Genomic DNA, 19,888 nt, shown 5'->3' on the forward strand with positions numbered 1-19,888 from the left:
GTTTACTGATTTATCAAACACAGTTATACTATGGTCATTAAAGCTATTAGTAATTTTGGACAACTATTAACATTGTTTATTGTTTATGTGTTCACAAAAAGAATAGCTGTAAATTAGGTCATGTATACGTCTGTATAATATGTCAGGCACTGACTCCAGCTGCAGTTTGTGTCTTGTGAATCTCCTCAATCTTCAGTGAGCTTTGCCTTGCAATCCTTTTACAGCTGTTGTTACATGTGTATGTATTTTAAATTTTCCTTCCACTCAATTTTCCATTACTATGCATGAAACAGATTAGTCTTTTAAAGCTTGCTCTGCTTGTAAAAAGTGTCAGTGACTGTTTGCTGGTCCACTGGCCAGGTAGCAGTCATTAGGGGACAACTTTTGTGTATTAATAAAACAAATTTTTTGGTCTTATGTTGTATTGTCAAAGTACATCTCTAATCATAGGATGAAATCTCGCTTTCAAAAATGTGAAATTGATACTTGTATTTAGCTGTAATTTAAAAGTATTTAAAATTTCAAAACAAGATTACATGGACACAGACGTAGATGACATGCTTTTAATTTGAAATAATCCTGCCCGGAACCTGTTCCCAAGAGGAAAATCTATATCTTCCGGGTAACACATTTGGCGCGCCGTGAGAAATTAAATGACGAACTTTCCAGTCTGAGCTGCTCCATCTGGAGTCGGCTTCATTCGCCCGGTCATGTCCAAACTGGAGCAAAGCAGCAAGGACGGGAAACGTTCCCCGCCGGTTAAAGTCCTGTCAGGTCAGCTGAGGGCGGCGGGCATCCGGGGTGCCGCTGACAGCGCGGAGGGATACGTGATCCGAGCGGGCAGGGGTCGCACTCTGCGTGTGTCCCTTGTGTGGATGCAGGGCACGGTGCTGGAGGTCCAGCTGAACGGGACCACCGTGATGCTGATGGACGAAACGGGGACTTTTGCCGTCCAGGGCGTTAATAACATTCCCAAAGGGAAACCGTGTTTGCTTCCAGGTAATATGGGTGCATACAGTGTCATTCAAAATCTAATTATAGTAATCTGATTTTAAAATATTTCTATGGTTTTTATTGTTACATTTATTATTTCTAACACCAAACTCCAGTTCCTGAGAAAATTTGAATTGCACACAAAAAATACAATTGAACGAGTTTTACACTGAACTGAATTTGTAGCCATGGAGACGAGAATTAGGCAGTCATTGACACCTTTCTCAATAAAGGTAAAACCACAAAATAGCTTTCTGAAAATGACTGGAGTGTGATATTGTGCAGGAGCTTATTAATGGAAAGTTGAGTGGAAGAAAAAAAGTGTTGACATGGTGCAAAATGTCTTACAACTGCTGACAAGGTGAAGGTCGCTATTACAGCAACCTGGGCTTCCTCAACACCTGAGCAGAGCCACAGGCTGAGATAGTTATAAATCTAGGCTGTACTTTGATGAATTCTCACATCATTTCTTGGTGCTTGAATATTTTTATCCAAAGTAACCTCTGAAGTTGTTTGATCAAGTATGCACATTGATGCAACACCTAAAATATTGATTTGCTTCTAGTAGAAAAAAAAAGGATGTTAAAAATCAGGATGTCTATTCAGACTGTGATCTAAGCTTAGGATAAATCTGCTGCTTTTGACCATCTTAATTCATCACTGCATTTTCATAAACATGAACCAAGATGAATAAAATAAAAGTTTATCTAAAACTTGTTAAGTTGGATTCAGTGACTTTAAACTGACATTTAGGCAGCAGTCACACTTTATGTAGTGGATTTATTGAGATTCAGTATGAAAGAAAAAACATTAAGAGCCTAGAATTGCCAGAATTTCTGTCAAAACTATTAGAATAAATGTCAATTAGCTTAACTGAGAAAATACAATAGTCATTAAAAACTACATTAATATCCAATACAATTAATATTTTTCTACAAGTTTGAATTGCAGCCACCAAAATATTTTTTCCTAAAAAGCAGCTACTTTTCCTAAATGGCCAGTTTGTGTGTAAGCATTCTCTTGCATTTGCAATGTTGCATCTTGATATATTGTGCAGCTTTTTTTTTTAACCACTTGCATAAATCACCACCTAAAAATGACTTTTTGAAACATCTCCAGTTTTCAAATAGTGCAGTTGATTTACGTTTTCACATTAAACATAAATTGCAAAACTGTAGATCCAAAAGACGTGAAATGAATACTTAAATATCACAGCCGAAAGCTTAATCAGCTGCTGTACATTTTCACCTTTGCCCACATTGATCACCCGCTGCTGTTGCAGGTAAATATGTAATGGTGATGGGCGTCATCCAGGCTGTTTCCCCGGAGCCGGTAATCCGTGCTGTGAAGATGGCAGACCTCTCGGAGTTCGCTGCGCTCCACAGACAGATGTGGAAGCTGGAGGTGGAGGAGCTGCAGCAGGTGTTAACCTGAATATCAGACGGCTGATGAGTACTGCTAGCTGCATAGAGCAGGTGCAGCTGCACGACTAAATGATGTTTGTGACTGAGGTTCACCTCATCATACGAAATGTCTTAACCCGTTTTTTTTTTTTTTCTTGTGCGTCATAATTTGTAAATAACCGTTTTACATCCACCAGAGTTGCAGTGACTTGTTCGCCTATGGCATATCAAATCTTAATAAAACACAGTTTCAGATTTTGAAAAAAAATTGGATCTTTATTTGGTAAGGTGTCCATCGCACCAGTAACACTATCAGATAAATGAAAAGTGAAAATGACCTATGTTGACTCATTAAAACACAAGAATGTCAACTCAGTTTAAGTAGTTTAATACTTAAACAGAAAAGGTCATTAACATATACAAATGTTTTGTGAAAAGATTTTTTTTTTAGGATAACTAAGCATTGGAACATGTCTCTGATCAAGGTTTACACATGCTATTTTTGTCACCGTATTCAGGCGTTTCTACTGAACAATGTGTAGCAAAGCTTCAGGTGTCGCACACTGAATATTTGCCGTTAATGATAACACTCTGTAGATCGGATCAGAGAAAAACCATCCACCAATCAGAGAGACGGTCCTGAACGCCTTCTGTTAAATCATGCTGGGATCAGGCTACTTCCTGCTCCCAGCAGAGGCCTTTTAAAAAAAGACCCGACTCATGACTGAATACTGTCTTGTTTGCGAATGAGCGTCAATATTTCCAGCATGTCATTATTTAATGTCTTTAAGGAGAAAACTGTATTTTCCAAAGTCATTGTCATTTGGTGCTATAAGATGGTCTTTTCTTGCTTTGGCAAGTTTCATCAAAAGGAATTCTCTGCGCTCCATCCATTCTTTCAGCTCCTGCTCTCCATGAGCCAGCTTACACAAGTCATCCTCTGTGCAAGTGCCTTTGAGAAATCTGTTGAAACACAACATCAAACATCAAAAACTGCAGGAGGAGGACCAAGGCACCAGGAATAGACCAGCTGTTTAATCTGATAATCTTACCTCTCACAAACTTTGAAGGTGCCTGTGGGAAATCTGTACTGCCAGCAGTTCTGATCATCCTCCGAGTTGAAAACTCTCTCTTTGTGTTTCTCTGAAGTGATATGCTGCTGCCACTGCTTCTCGCTGTTGCAGTTTTTACCACACAACCAACAATGATTTCCGGCCTGCAAAAAAGAAATCAGCTTTTAATTTTTTTCTTTAATTACGAGGCAAATAACCAAACTAGAAAAACCAGGACAACAGAGTTTAAAGTCCTTACACTGCCTCCCTGTAGTTCAGAGAACTTTGAAATACTTCTGGTAGTTTATAAGGTAATTTTATTTATATAGCACATTTTCAGCAACAAGGCAATTCAAAGAGCTTTACATGAGTTAAAAGGAAATGCAAACAAAATAATAAATAAATCAGTGAATAGCTTAGCACCAAATACATTACAAATCTTTTGTTATACCAACCTTACAGACCTTTCAGGTCTTTGTTTCTGGTATACTCTGCATCCCCACAACCAAACATGGAGAAACAGCATTCAGATTCTACACATCACAAATCTAAAAGAAACTTCCAGAAAATTGCAGGAACACAGAGTTTCCTTAAATTAAGGTTAAAAACTCACCTGTTCAAAGTTGCCTTTGCTTAATGGTTTTGATGGCATTTGACGAAATGTAATGTTTATGGCTTGTTTCACAATTGGTTACTTTATTATTTTATAGTATAAAGCACACTGACCCGCTTTGTTGCTGAAGTGTGCTGCACAAATAAACTCAACTTTAATGAAAAACTCCACTGAGGCTGACAAAGTGGTAGAGATTTGTAATCAAATTGAGGTATAAAATATTTTCAAATCAGTATCGAGATGCAACAATCCATCAGAGGGATCCTTATTTCCTAGTAGTTTACTTCCTGGAATGAAAATTGTAATTTCTCTGTTGAACAGTTCATGTTTCCAGAACAAACATGCCAACTGCCAGTTTAAACATGAATTGTGTGCAGAGGCAGCTGGCTCTGCAACTCACCACTTCCTCAGCATAGTCTGTCGGCATGTGGATCTGTTTGCCGTTCTCCCTGAAAGAATTATTGGACATTTCTTCCCCCCAGCCAGGCTTCTGAGACTGCAGCCACTGCTCATAAAGCTGATCCATATCTGGAACTGGAGGATGGACATACAATGAGTGCGCTGCGTTGCAAGGCGATTCGATTGCACTAATGAAATCCAAAAAGTGAGAAAGCCGAGCTCCTCCACAGGAGACTTACTGTTGTTTTCCTTCATGTAGGTCCAAAGGTCTCTTTCTTCTACACTGTGAGCAAATGTGCAATTGCCAATGTACTGACACTTTTTGCCCGCTGTCACATGCATGCAAATCTAAAATGAAACATTTAGTTACCGGTTATCAGAAACTCAAAAAGAAAGTGTTCTTCACATTTAGGCTACAGCAAAGATAGCACAACGCAGGATGTGTACCTCAAACTGAGACGGGATGGGCTTTTTGGTTGGAAGTGGTCTTACTGTTGTCCACTTTTTTCTTTCATGAGAACTTACGAGCACAACCCTCTTGTCTTTTGTCCACCTAAAATCAGAAAGAGACCAGTTAATATTCGCTCATTTTGAAACAATCCAAGAGAAATTCAAATACTTACGTATGTCTTGCCTTTGCTTGGCAATACTTCTTATTTTTGTCAGCTTCACTCAGTTGGCCGTTTCTCCAGCACTGGCCACAAACAAACATCATCTTCAGATTTGGAGGGCCGAATCTTCTCTGGGGACTTGAAAACTGGGGACAACATTTGAAGACAGAGATACTTTGTTAGACAACTGCAGCTATTTTCATCTGTGTTAAACAGAATGAGTTGATACATTGTTTTGTAGTGTTTTTTTCCACCTGTGCTCCTTGCAATGAAGCTGTTGCATTCCAAAATTTCTTTGCGTCTTGAACAATACTTTCATGAGTGATACCTGCAAGAAGAGTTAAAAAAGTGAGTGAAACCATTTTTTTTCCCTCTAAGAAATCAAATCTTTCTCAGCATTCTTAAAAAGGCCTCAGACTTCTCGTAGCATTACAATACCTTGCAAATATATCAATACACTTTTAAAAAATTCACATTATTAACATTAACAACCCTCCAGTTGGACACTGAAGATGGCTGCCAAGACAAACAAGTGCAACTGAACGGTTGTTCCTGTTGTAGTGCCATTCTTCTCCTTACCGTCACTACATGCATGTTTAGAATGAGGGACCGCTGCAAAGTTACCAACTACGGAATCAACCGTCTTCTGTTGGACGTTCAGAAAGCGCGATTGTATGATGCTGCTCACACCATTTTTCACACTTCAGATGTTGTGTTCTGTCCGTTTTCAGCCATGCGGTTTAATTCTGATCTCATCTGACTCCAATACGCCCACCTGACCTTTACAGATCTTTGCAGTTCATGCAAAGTCGGCTGGTATTGACACTCTAATATTTACATATCGAACTGGAGGACTTCTTAAATTACTGATGGTATTTCGGACTGACAATCATCTCTTGCAAAATGCTAAAAGTAAGACACGTTGCTTACCAAGTTCATGTTGCATCATCCAGACCTTGAGTTCGATCAGGCTGTGGGCGTAGAAACAGTCGTCTTCTCTTACGCAGCCATAGCGCACTTCATGCCGGCAAAGATCCAGCTGACTCTGGGGACTCAAAGGTCTGATTTTAGAATAACGAACTGTATTGTCCCTCAAAATGTGAACCAGGCACCTAGGAGGAGACAAAAAAGGGAAGAAAAAAAAAAGTTGGTAATTGGATCAGTTTTTCACAATTTCTAAATTTCTCTGAATCTCTCTGAAAGGAGGTTTTAAGAAAGAATTTAGCAAATTTTGAATGACTCACTTATGAGTCTCAAAGTCATGCTTTGTCACCGGATGAGAGCAAAGAGATGGGTCATCTTTGTTGGTTTTGCTGATTATTCTGGGTTTGTGGTCAAAGCACACCTGCAAGACATATAAGGTGCATTAAAAAAAGTTTCATCATTTCCCAAATAAACACAATATCTGGTTAATTTTAGCCAAACAGACAAATCAGGAGGAAGTAGTATCAGGAGGTTAGTTAAGATTTTTAGAATTTCTACCAATCAAGTATTGCCAATGCTTAGGTCAAGTACTACCCAAGTCTTTTCATTGGTTTCTTTGTAATATTTGTATATTTCTGTATAGATCTCTAAACATGTTGCAGTTTCATTCATGTGATTTTTCTTCCACTGAACTAATTACACGTGAGTGAATGCTTCTCCTCCCCCACACATAGTCAGTTACATATGACACTGTGGGAATTCCCCCTGAACTTTTATCCTCAGTGAAACGAAAGGACATGAAGTTGGCAGTTTAAAAATTATTCCTTTGCCAAAGAAAAAAAGTCACAACTTACCCGAGTGTTGCCGTCCATTACACTTTTTATATTGGAACAGTTTTAAAGACATGCTTGCTACAAGTTAGCATGTCTGCCATTAAATATGAACTGCATGCTATGCAGCACCGTTTAAAAAAGAAGATAATTTGGCTAATTACTTTGCCAACACTAACTTTTTTATATCAAAAGCTGTTGTAGATTTATAGACCATTAGTCATTTTATAATAATAAAAAAAACTATTGCACCTATTAAGAGTTGGAACAGTAACAATATGTCACAATAATTGAAATGAAACTATGGTTATTGCTGCAACAGAAATAGACAGTGTGACATTTTTACTATTTTTGCTGACAGATATATATATATACATACACACAGAGTTCAAGTGTGGCATTTTTGTTAAATGTTATGCTGTTAGAATCTCCTGGATGCAAACTTGTAGTTTTAACAAAAAGCAAAAGTACAAATATGGAGTCCACAAGAACAAACCCCCCCAGCAGTCCAATGCAGCTGAGATGATGTTATATACTTGGTTTCTACACATATCAATGACCCATATTTTCATCACAATAGTCCGACAGCAAGAAGAACGAGTGTTAAACTCTTTTGGACTTTAAATCAAAATAAAAGGGCCAAAACGACACCATTAACATGGAATATTTTTACATAAAATGTTGACTCATTTAGAAAGAAATTATCTTATTAATCCAGAGCACTTAATGGATCAACCTCTCACATGATCTCTGACAGCCTCAATTTCTATGACCGGATAAGTGCAGACATTTTCGCTTTTTCCTCAAGTAAATTTGGCAGGTGAGAATTTTAGTTGATGTTGTTCTTGTTCCAAAGTCAATGCAACTGTGACAACATTTAAAAAGCATATTTTCAGAGGCCTTCAACTAAAAACTGTGGACAGGCAGATTGCGAAGCACTTTCATGAAGATGATGTGCAAAACAGTTTGTATCTTTGCAATTTTCCACAACCTCCCTAGTGGATTTGGCTTAAAATCATCTCTTAAATTGACAAAAACATGTCTTGGCAGAGGGGAGCATGAAAGGAGCAAAAAATTATTGTGAAGGCCTGCCAAACTCAGATTTGAAAGTATGGATAATCAAAAATAAACATTCAAAACACAAGTCGAAACGAGCAAAGCCCTGCTAATAAACTATACGTCATATGATTATGTGATTGATTGCCATGTTAAGATTTCCCATTCATTACTGTGGAGAGTATAAATAATTTAACACACCACTTATTAATAAAATGTGAATACTTTCTTCAAGGAAAGTACCAAGTACTTTCTGTTTTCCTGATTATTGTCTTATGCTTTAAGCACCTTCAATTCAATTTATGACATCAAAAAAGCAGCATCACTAATAGAGCTGCACAGGTTTTTACCTTGGTCTTACATCTACGGATGCAAATGCTCAGCTTTTATATTTCCAATAAAGCAGAGAAAAATACAATCTAAGCATATAAGACATAATAAATTTAATCAAGGCCCTTAGCATTTGTCAGTTTTCCCTTAAATCAATATAATTTAAAAAATATTTGCCTCATCAGCAACAAAAACAAAGTACAGCCCTTATGTGTAAACACATCAACCTACTCCAATGTCAATGCAGTGAAAAAAATGTAAACACTAACCCCACAGAGAAACATGAATATTCCACGATGCTCCTGTAAGATCTTGGGAACAGTTAGCCTGATGTTTGAGTTTGGCCCAAAAGGATCAAAAAGCAGTTCCCTGGAGATAAAACCTTTCCGCTCTAAAGTCCAAACATCAATCTCTTCCTGGCAGTATGCAAATGTGCAGTGGCCTGGGTATAGGCACTCTTTTCCAACAGCCACCTCTGAAACAGGTAAGGTCACATTTTAGTATTCCCTCTCAGTCTAAACTTGACTTAGAGAGCAAACTGTGCACAAGGAAGAAAAACGTGCTATGGTCGCTCCTCTACTTTTAATGTATGATGTATTATGATAAAATAAACAGAATAAACATTTATTAGATTACTGACAAAGGCTATTCAAAAAATAAAATAAAAATCACGAGGGGAAAAAGAAAAGTGTACATGCAAGTTACCTTTGCAAATGTAGTAAGGTCCTACATATTGGGTTTTTGTTGGTCTGGGTCGAATGAGTTTCCACGTTTTATCAGGTGAGTGCTTTATTCTGCCAAGTAATACATCTTTTTTGCATTTATGATCTTCAGTGTGAAGAGTGTAATCTAACACTCCAGGTCCTGCACGCACAAGAAAAAAAAAAAAACAACTTTACACCAAACGAAACAACACACTCTCTCAGCTTACAGAAACTCTAGGAGGAGACACCTGTACTGTCAAACAAACCCTCACCTGTTTTGACGTAACACATTGAGCAAGCTTGCTTGAACTCATGTGTTTCAGCTAAGGGGTTTTTTGCTAAATCCACAGCAGCAGGAAGGTCCTTCACTTCAGGCATACCTAGTGGCATTCCCATAGGCTGTTCTTTATTGCTGAGCTGTAATTAAAAAGAAATTTAAAAACTACTCCAAAATTATACTCTTAAAACCTGCTGATTAAACAGAGAAATTACCTTTGGAATGAAGGGACCGTGGGCAAAATCTGAAAATATTTGAGTGAGGAGAACAAAAAGAAAGATATTAAATTTATTTTGTATTGTATTCAGCCTTTTAAGAAATAAAAAATAACATACCAGTTTTGTAGTCTGATATGCTAAGACTGTCCAATGAGTCCAGCGGTGAGGGCAAGGAGTGAAAAGTGTCCATACCAAACAAAGCACTACTTCCTGACTTGTTATAGAGAGGAGGCAGAGTTACAGTACACTGCTGTGAACTATTGTGGAGATAAGGGCTTATATCAGAGGGCATCAGGAATGGATTTGACAAAGAACTGCCAGAGGAAATACTGGTAGGCAAGGGAAGAGGGCCTTTCACGGTGGGGATACCCTGATGAATGACAAAGAAAAGTTACAGTTCAGCTGAAAGAAATAAACCATCTAGACCCATATATCCCTTCATATTAAAATTCCCCCACTAACCATGTCTGGTTCAGGGCCAGCTTGGTCCAGCAGGTCATCCAGGTCATCCCCAATTATGTCAGTGTCAAAATCTTGACTGGATTCGAGAATCTGACAAGGCTTGCTGGTTCGGCAACCGTTCACAAATGAGTGCATGGAAAGAGGAACTGATGTGGGGGCAGATACAGGCAGGGAGACCGACTCAAAGCCCGGCGGCTCAGATGGGGGTACAGATAAAATACTTTTGCTAGGAGGAAGTTCATCAACCACAGAATCATTCAGAGGGGCGTGCACTGCTGCCAGGGGTTGGTTCGGAGCTGGACCTGAAGCCAAAACACTGCCATCTTGGGCAAATGGAGGCACTTCTAACACAGAAAATACAACAGCATTAGATCTGACTCAGCTCCTTCTCACATTCAGATCAAAACTTTTTAATAGCGAAACTTACCAATTTCTATTTCTTCAACTGAATCTGAGCCACGAGAAAACTAAAAATTAGGAAATTTCACAGATTAATGTATTGCTTGGGAAACTGTTTTCTTCAAATGAACTCATGAAGGTGATGTTGCATACTTTGTCACATGATGCATCTTGATAACTTGATCCACGCAAAACATTCAAGGCAGGCTGTAAATTTATTTTTAAGAGGTTAATATAGTTTGATCACCGTTTGGAAAGGACATTTATACACCTATTAAATGATCTTACTCTTGAAAACCCATGAGTCAGACAGAAAAACCTAACTCTTCATGACAACATGTGTGGTCAAGCTGACTTTCATACATACCTTACTTCTTACATAAGCTTTACGGATTTTCAACCCCAAAATTTTGGCAAGGTCCTGAGTCAGCTGTGTGACATTGGGATCCTGAGAAGACAAAACAGCAGCTGTGAAACAATCTTTGTGCATTACTGTTATGCTTTAAAAACAGGAAATACATTTATGACAAAAACCAGCAGATGCTTCACGTTTGCATTTTAAATAAGGAAGTCCTTATTTTGTATGAATAGGATGTGTTCCAAGTCAAGCTTCGACCTGCCGACATCGATTTGAGACAACTCTCTAACAGCTTTAAAACAAGAAAAAAGAACATCATTTAAAGTATACTCAAGCCTACCTGCCAGAAGTAATCAAGTATTTTTAGTTGGAGCAGAGAAAGTCACATCGCCTGTCAGAGACAAGATGCTAGAGTCCCAAAAAAATGGAGACCCTGACCTTAATTTTCCATAAAGCTGCCAACCTTTTCAAAACCAGCGTGCTCAATGACTGACAGAGGCTGAAAGCTATAAAAATATGATTGAGCAACTTTGTTAGACTCCAAGTTTTTTCCTGATTCTCTAGCAGCATGAATGACCTAAAGAACTGTCTGGTTTCCTTTCAAATAGTTTCCTACATCTCTGTTCTTCCTCCATCTTCACTTATAAACACCTTGCTGATCCTGAAAATAGTCAAGTTAGAGACCTCTTCATTTAGCAGCAACACCGAAGAATGTTGTCAACACAACGGGAAGGCACTTCCCGTTGTTCACTGGTTGAAAGAGATTGAAGTTCCCAATAAGTTGATCACTAATCAGGGCAAATCAAGTAGAAAACCAGCTCATTCCAATCATCATCCTGTTCCTCAGTGCATCTCAATTTCACTGCATCCAGTCTCATCCGGTCAGTGTTGCATTAACTGTATGTACTAGAGGTGTGCAGATCGATCGGCCACCGATCATAATCGGCCGATTTCCGTGAAAAAGTGTATGATCGGTGATCGACAATCACGGTCTCTTGTTGCCGATCACACAAACCGATCACCTGCATCTCATTTCGCAGTCTGCCTGTGCAGCTGGTCTCCTCTTTCCTTCACACTGCGCAAACGCGCAGCAACAAATCCTAAGCGATGTGGAACTATAACGCACTGAGTGACTGGGGAAGTTTGCGTGTTGCATGGGTGATCGGAATCGGCAGGAAAAAACCTGATCGGCACATCTCTAGTATGTACCCATGTTACTGCTGTATTCTGCATCTCTAAAGTGTCAGGGTGATTATTTCCCCTCAGACAGGGACAAAACAACAAGTAGATTCCTTGCAGATGCACATTAATAATCTGCAGCGTGCAAATATTTGTCCGTACCTGAGGCACTGTAAGCGAACATTTGGCAACAGCCTCATAGGCCTCTTGATGTCTCCCCATTTCTTTCAAGGCTTTTGATTTTCTGTACAGTGCTCTGTAGTTCCCCTCATTCAACTGGAGAGCCTTTTCACAGTCTTCTAGGGCTTGGTCATACAGTCCCTATGAGTGATGACAAAAAAAATTGTGTAAAAGATCACACTAATGAACTTTAGTTTGAGTTAGGTTTGGGTGTGCCTTGTTCTGACAACAATAAAATGTTTTCCCTGACATGAAAAATATGTTGTTGAATCCAGAAGAAGCAAAAATACTTTACATAGCAAGTCGTTTTTTTTCTCTCAAATATTTTTTGATGGATCCCATTTAAAAACCTTAAAAAAATAGCTTTACTGTTTAAAAAGTGATAAAACTTTTGACTTTTTTGTGATAGATGAATGATCATGAAATATGTGTACAAATTTTAACCCATAATGTATGATTAGGTATGCTAACCAGTATATTAAAAAAACTAGATCAGCTCTCTTGTCATAACCAGAATGTTGTGTTTTCAGTGAATAACTTCAGCCAGTTATGAACTGAATGGCAATGCAGAAAAACATTTTTGATGATCACTTGGAAAAAATTTTTTTGTTCTTTGCCAACATAACTTCCATTAAAAAGTGAAGAAACGGGAAGTCCTGCAGCTCATCAAGAGAGACAGCTTATAATGCATTACAACCAGCTGACACCAACTTACTGGAACAATATTGAGATATGCAGCGGCTCGATTTGCATACAGCTTCTCCAGTACACTTGTTGGAACACAGATGTCTTCTGAGTCGGCATAGTCTGCTATACTTAGTGCTTCTGTGTACATCTCAATTGATTTTGTCCACTCCCCTTCTTGAAACACATCATTTCCTTCTCCAAAGAGGTTCCACACAAGTTCCTTTATGAACACCTGGAAATTAAGAAGAAAACAAAATCACTGACAATTACAAAACAACGTGTTATTGCATGCACAAGACAAAAAAACTTTTTTCCTTTTACTCAATTTGAAACACTGGCCTTTAATTTTGCTTACCCAACATGAGCTCATGGAAAAAAAAAAAAAAAAAAAAAAGATGCTGCGCCCACATTCAAATTTCCAAAGCTTACCTCATACTGCTCTTGGGTTCCAGGAAACGGAAGAGTTGATCTACAAAGCAAAGAACAGAATGAGTTTCACACCATCAATAAGTCAATTAGATTAAAACACACACAAAAAAACTACCACTAAAGAGAAAAAATATTTTAAAGTAGCACAAATAGAAAGCCATAAAGAAGCCCAATCAAGCAGTACAGCAACATAATGCAAGGAGGACCATGTTTTGCTGACTGTAAGTTTATCAGCTTATATAGGCTAAACTCAACATGCAATAACCAAGAACTTTACAGACAGATCCTATTTACTTTATATATGGAAACAGTCCATATAGACAGATTCAAAGTCAATTGCATGCCTAGTTATAAAATGATGCAGTCAAGATAAAGAGACGTATCTGAACTGCCCTATTCTATTCTTTTTGGTACTAAATCAGATAACTTTGTTTCCAAAAAGTCCACAGTCTGAATGGTCATGTCACATTTCATACACGATTCACGCGAAACATGCATCAAAATTCTGCACCAGAAAGCGCCGGACGATGTCAATCCAGATGTATGTAAATAATGGCTGAAATGTATAATTATGAAAGAAAAGAAAGAAGTGTGTGTCACCATCTTTGTAGCAATCACTCTTCCTGAACTGGTGACAACACACAGTTGATTACATCAAACCTTTAACTTTGCTCAAATGTTGTATACTGAGCATAGATGGGGTGACAGTGGAAAAGAAAACTCAATTGTAACAGGAAGATAAGATACAAGTTTATTGTCCACCAGGGTGGACGTTTTCCTGAAGATACCCTCAACATAAATTGACTCAGTAACATCCATAAAAATGAATTATCAGGAAAGTGTTCCGGTGTTTGTGTTCATCATTAACTGGACTGGTCGCAATGTATGCACAAACTGACTGGAAAAAAGCCAACATCAACAGAAAAAGATGGTTAAGAAAAGAATACCCGCCAAAATCTAATTTCAACAATCTGTTAAAATTTGCCTCTAAGAAAGAACAAAGTGATTGTTTATCCACACTAAAAGACACTGAACACCTAGGATGTAAAATGTCTCAGTATAATTAACTTCAGGATGTTGCCCTACACGTTATAAAAAAAGAAGACAGTGAACTCTATAACGCCCTTTTCAAGACAGTTCACTTAAAAGAAGTAAAATCCTCACAGAATAGTGACAAAGAATCAGTATGTGTTAGTCATGCTATCTTGAAAAGATCACATGATTTATTGCACAAACTAAATTCCTGTGGTATTAAACATTACAATGGAAATTCTGTTTTGATGAGTTATTTTGCCATCTGCGGTTTGTTTGTTGTCTTTGAAAACACACCGAAGACAAGAAGTCTGGACAGTCTATTACCACATAAAATTTCAATAATTTATATGCTTAAAACTACCTCATTAAACTTAAAACAAATTGTATTTCTTTAAACTATTTCAGTGTTTTACTCAATGGTAAACAACTAAAATCAAAGTGACAAATCCAAGTTGTTCATAAATGCCATAAATAATGTGATCAGATTTACCACAACGCCTGGTTAAAAAAAGAAATTGCAATCTCCTAACCTGACAAAGCTACGACTTGAACTCAATTTCAGTTATCACTTTTGTTTTAAGAAAATGTCTCTGACAGATAAGTGGAAATGTAACATTACTCTGTGTGGCACAGCTGCAGAACAAGGTTTGCACAAAGCTTTAGTCTACACAGTGTTGAAGCCAAGCCCAGATATCAAAAAATACAAAAACAAAGGCCATGTCTGCCGCCTCGCAGCTGATCTCACAAAAATAATGAAAACAGAATTCTGCATGACTAGAATCACAGAAAGATTTTCTTTCTTCCATGCTCATTTCAGGTAAGCTTCAAAATATACATTACCTCAACATCCCACTGCAGCTTACGGAATAAAAACAAAAAAGTACGAGCAGCTACAGCAGCTGCTGGTCATGTTCTACACAGCCATTTTTCAGCCTGTTCTGAGTTTGTCTATCATTGTGTGGTTTGGCTCAGCCACAAAACAGGAGACGGACAAACTGCAAAGAGCAGCCAGGCCAGCAGAGAGAATAGTCTTCACTCCATCCAGGAGTTAGACAGATCTAGATGTAAGGAAAATGTCAGCTGACCCCACACATCCTGGGCACAAGTAGTTAAGACTTTTTCCTTTGGGTCGGCACTACAGAGCACTTTCAGAATAAACAAACAGCCACAGAAACAGTTTGTTCCCTCAGGCTCTCTTTGATGAACACTTAAAGAGTGCCCAGCAACTCTGCTGGGAATCACCACTATGCATATTGGACTAATTCAACCTTGTCTTAATTTTGTTTTTGTAACATTGTGTAGATACACAAATAAATAAAACAAAAATTAAAAAAACCATTTGTTTCCTTCAAAATGTATGTCTATTTTTTAAAAATGTCTGCACTTTGAAAGCAAGAGTGGAACCAAATTCTTCTTCCTTTTTGTTTGCATAAATCTGGCAAGTATATTATTATTCTATTCAAGTTGATTTAATTTACAATCAGACATAAAAATAAATAAAAATATATATTCTGCTTTTAAAAAAAGACCCACCAAAACAGCCATTAATTACTCCTTAAAAGCCTGTCTGACCTGCCGACAGAGAACAATAGATTGGTGTGATGCAACACACCAATATTAATTTTCACAAGCTGAGATTTCTGCTTGCTTAATTAAATGTTTACAACATCCTTTGGCCAAGATTATATTACTTATAAGCTAGTTTCTAACTTCCATCTTTGCACCATTTCTTCAGCAGGAGCAATGACATTGCTCACTTCTCTCTCTCAGAGGTAGAGGTTTAAAAAAATAGAAAAATCTATGTTGTGATGGATGTGTAGACAACTCATATCTAAGGTGTAAACCCCAGCATTTTATTACAACAAACAGTAGGCATCTCACAAGAGCAGACACCCAAGTTCAAATCAACACGCTGATGTGTCAATACTTCACTGGTAGTTTTTTTTTTGTCTGGGAATTTGCATTTAACAAATTAGTTGCAATGTATACAACAAATCTTCTTTACCACATCATATTTATAAATGTTCAGTGCTTAGAGACTTTAAGAGGCCGATAACCTAGTATAACCCTGACATAGTAGGTTCCATTAATAAACTTGATAGAATATTTAAATACAAATAGCAAATTAAATGCAAATTTCCAGGTAGAAAAAAAACACATTATGAAGTGAAAGCAGTCTGATTTAAAGTTTAAGCTGAGTGATAGTGGTAGGTCAGATACCCTTTAAATAAAGGCTATTCTTTCTACATGCATACATGAGGTGCTAAACCAGAAAGGCCCTAAAACAAGTTCAGCTTTTACTTTTTCTCGACCTTATGGAGTGCACTGATTTAGGAAACTAAATATTAATTATAACAAAATTGTTTTTGTTCTCTTTTTGTGTACCCTATTAAACAACTGATGATCTGCAAAATACACTCACTGAATGAACTGAAGGCCTTTCTGAATTTCCTGCCAGCGACGACTTCTGTCCCGACACGCTCCAGACATAGTTGCGTGTTTAGTGTCCTCTCCTCAAACAGCACCTGCAATTATAAAATTTAATATAGCTTTTTAAACAACATACACACATTAAATAAATTGTAATTCTTCTCCCTGTCCATGTTTTCCTACATCAGTTCATGTTCCTATAGCCCTGTTACGAGTTCGACCAATTAAGAGTCAAAATGTCTAAGCTTTACTTGGAATGCCTTCTCCTAGGTTCACTTCCGAGTTTGAAAATGACGACACACACACACAGTTCCGGAAATATGAGTTAAGTGGGTTATTTTTAAGCATGAGAGCTTAAACAAGCGCACAAACAGTTTAGTCGGTTTTTCACATAAACAATACAAGTTATAATTACATAGTTGAGGGTGTGGACAAGTTAGGTCACCCGCATGCCGGAAATGTTCACTTGAGCATCTGAAAGACACCAGTCTATTATCGGACACCGATTCGATAGGCTTTAACCGCGCAGTCTGCGTTTGTGTCCGTTGTCTCTTCACGGGAATAAAGTCAAACTCACATACGCATTATTAGTACATTTATACATTTTTAGGGGTGGTCAATATGTTCTTCTGGAATGGCTACACAGCCTATGACCGAGGTTTAAAAAAGGAATTAAGCTGTAAGACTAAAAACAACCAACGTGCCATTTCTACCCTCAGTAAATCATTAACGCGGATTATAATTTCAATCGGTGTTTCAAACTTTCATGAGATTTGTTTCATATATCTACTAGCTAACCGGAGCAGGATACACAGTAGGTTCAGGAGTTGATGTGTTATTCGTACAGTCCCGTATCACGTCTCGAATTCAAAACCAGCTTATATTTCAGCAGATTAAAGTTTGTTGTTAAACAATAGGTCTCCACACGGAATACAAGAAGGTTACAGATAACATTTTAGTTCTAAAACTCCAGTATTGCCCGCTGTCCGATAATGAACGCATGTCTTTTAGCGCACGTGTGTTACCCGCGGCTAGACACCGTCGACTATACTTCTCGTTAGCCACCGTTGCCTCCTGCTAGCAAATGTTACCGTTTATTACAGTCACAAAATAATTCAAACTTAGTAAAAAAAAAAATTTTTCTTACAAGAGACCATAAACACACAGTCGTTAATCAATAAGAAGACATTACTGTATAAGTTTAAAGGAGGAAGTCTGAACCAAACAAAGCATTGGTATTTCCAAGTTAAACTAGTTCCTCAACGCAAACAATGGCGAGCTGTAGATGTCTAGCTCCAAGCTTAGATGGAGAATATAACACAGACAGTTCTGAATACTGTCTGTTTTAGATACTTACATGAATGAGTCTTTATTCCAAACAGCCTTTCAGTCTGTATATAACAAGAGGGAAAGGGAATCTTCGTTTTAGCTAAAAGAACTTAGCCGGAGATGTCGCTGAAGGCCGCCCTTTGCTTCTTCTTCTTCTTTAATCATGTGAAGGAGCGCAACCATTGACATTTTCAGGTTGTTGCCCCCACTGGCGATTATTAGACATGACCATTTGAGACAGGAAAAACAGCACTGGATCATGAGCGTAATCTTTAGAAGTTTGTTATTCCTTATACATTTTAACCCCCTCCCCCGTCACTCCAGTTTATACCTTTTTTCATGCTACATGTCACTTACCAAGTTAATGTAGGCTGCTTAGGATCTACCTCTGAAATAATATAACTAATTATTTGTCAGTAATTCTTAGACAATTTTGAAAGAAAAAAGATTTTTAGCAATTATTTGTATTTTATTTTTTGTATTTCACACTTTTTACTCTAAACTAACAACTCAGGAAGGTTCAGATCTGTTCTTAGTGCATTTTTAATTGTCCATTTGTTCACTTTCCTTTGAGTGGCTCATACAGCTGAGAGTCAAATGACTTCTCTGAATAAAATTCTGCAGACTTTTAATTCTTCAGATATGAGTCAGACTGAAAGATCACATTTAATTATTCAAACAAAGCAAAAAAAAAAAAGTATTTTGATAACTTCCTCAAAATAGTAGATTAGAATTCCAAAGAAAACCCCCAGATTTACAAGAAAAAATGCAATTCTTGACTTACTAGCAGGGGACACTCATCCTACATGAAGTGTACCGTTAATGTAACAGTAAGCATCTCTGGGTAGATGAAGATGAAAGAAAAATGCTTTTTAACTCTCTTATCATAAGCGGAATTGTCAGAGTTTTTTTTAATAAGCTTTTTAAAGAACATATAATATGCCTAAAAGAACAAACAAAAGCAACACTTCTCCTGTTGTTTCCAAGTCTGTTTTGCTTTCACTACTGAATAAATTTAGCAGTTGGAGTGCACTGCTCAGTAAGTGTGATGTTTGTTTATCGAGGGAATGACCACGGAGTTCACCACAATGACTTGTTCTTCTGGAAGTTAAAAATATGGATGACACCAGAAAAATAAATGTAATTGGATCAGAATTGCCATAATTATTCTGCTTTTATTTGTTTTATGTGATATACTGGAACCTCTTGTAACAACTATCTCGTTGACATTAACAGAATAAGACAATGAGACGTTGATAAAATGATTGATATAATAAAAGTGAAGCACCCTTTTCATACAAACTTGGTGCTGTTTGGGTTACTTTATGAGTGTAATCATCCTGTTAGTACATCAACATTTTTACTGTGCTGCGGCTCAGTTAAAATGATACACAATGATAAAGCCAGACCCTAAATGAACACAGTTGTTCTACTCTCACCCTCTACCTGTATTCTGTCCCACTGTCTGTTCGTAACAAATTAATCAGATAAAAAATGGTGTAAAAATGAAGAATAATTATCAATATGTTGTGACCAGTGTTGTGTGTGTTTTCCTTTCTTGTTTTGAGATTTATGACTGTAGGTTTTGCTGTTTTTTCTTTGCAATTAAACACCATGCAAATTAAATTAAGCTGATGCAGACTCAATTAGAAACTCTGAATGGAATAACACCGTAAAATCTCTTATAACAAGGATTTCAAACATTTGGCAAAACACTTATTTTGTAATATCGTCTTTGGCCTGCCTCTCTTTGACATAACTTGAATTCAATTAGGTTGTTTGCCTTCTAATATTTTTACTATATTGAACAGTTCAACTTTTAAAATCTGAAAGAAACCATATATTTGCTGACTTACTTTTGGAGCATGTTAAGATTATTGTGGTACACAAATATGTCTTTTGCATTACTTGTTCATGTGTGTGATTTTATCATTTTATCATGTTTGAAATAAAATAAATAAATAAAAAATAAAATAAACATCGTTCCTGT

At 37.4% G+C, this 19,888-nt stretch overlaps 2 protein-coding genes across 2 annotated transcripts; one reads left to right on the plus strand and one right to left on the minus strand.

Moving 5' to 3' along the window:
* Positions 1-569: 569 nt before the first annotated feature.
* On the plus strand, positions 570-2,664 carry rmi2 (RecQ mediated genome instability 2). The gene is made up of 2 exons (XM_008415927.3): positions 570-999; positions 2,276-2,664. Exons 1-2 carry the CDS (start codon positions 711-713, stop codon positions 2,425-2,427), a joined length of 441 nt encoding a protein of 146 aa, XP_008414149.1. The 5' UTR covers positions 570-710; the 3' UTR covers positions 2,428-2,664.
* Positions 2,652-18,083, minus strand: zc3h7a (zinc finger CCCH-type containing 7A). The gene is made up of 23 exons (XM_008415923.3): positions 17,927-18,083; positions 16,562-16,664; positions 13,105-13,144; positions 12,704-12,907; positions 11,971-12,129; positions 10,639-10,719; positions 10,425-10,478; positions 10,300-10,339; positions 9,873-10,216; positions 9,528-9,780; positions 9,408-9,436; positions 9,188-9,332; positions 8,917-9,075; positions 8,481-8,686; positions 6,316-6,416; positions 6,002-6,183; positions 5,326-5,399; positions 5,084-5,217; positions 4,908-5,013; positions 4,700-4,808; positions 4,462-4,595; positions 3,449-3,612; positions 2,652-3,359 (listed from the first exon to the last, which is right to left on the minus strand). The coding sequence occupies exons 2-23, from the start codon at positions 16,627-16,629 to the stop codon at positions 3,170-3,172; spliced, it is 2,976 nt and encodes a 991-aa protein (XP_008414145.1). The 5' UTR covers positions 16,630-16,664; positions 17,927-18,083; the 3' UTR covers positions 2,652-3,169.
* Positions 18,084-19,888: the final 1,805 nt, after the last annotated feature.

This window comes from Poecilia reticulata, chromosome 8, assembly GCF_904066995.2.
Source record: "Poecilia reticulata chromosome 8, P_reticulata-male-v2, whole genome shotgun sequence".
NCBI classification, from domain to species: domain Eukaryota; kingdom Metazoa; phylum Chordata; class Actinopteri; order Cyprinodontiformes; family Poeciliidae; genus Poecilia; species Poecilia reticulata.

What these genes read in the sequence shown, in the direction of transcription:
- rmi2 (XM_008415927.3), top strand. Translation starts at nt 711, where the DNA reads ATGTCCAAACTGGAGCAAAGCAGCAAGGACGGGAAACGTTCCCCGCCG. An exon ending in GAAACCGTGTTTGCTTCCAG is followed by an intron (nt 1,000 to 2,275) that starts GTAATATGGGTG and finishes CTGCTGTTGCAG; the next exon opens with GTAAATATGTAATGGTGATG.
- zc3h7a (XM_008415923.3), bottom strand. Translation starts at nt 16,629, where the DNA reads ATGTCTGGAGCGTGTCGGGACAGAAGTCGTCGCTGGCAGGAAATTCAG. An exon ending in GAACCCAAGAGCAGTATGAG is followed by an intron (nt 12,908 to 13,104) that starts GTAAGCTTTGGA and finishes CTTAATTTCCAG; the next exon opens with GTGTTCATAAAGGAACTTGT. An exon ending in CATATCTCAATATTGTTCCA is followed by an intron (nt 12,130 to 12,703) that starts GTAAGTTGGTGT and finishes CATCACTCATAG; the next exon opens with GGACTGTATGACCAAGCCCT.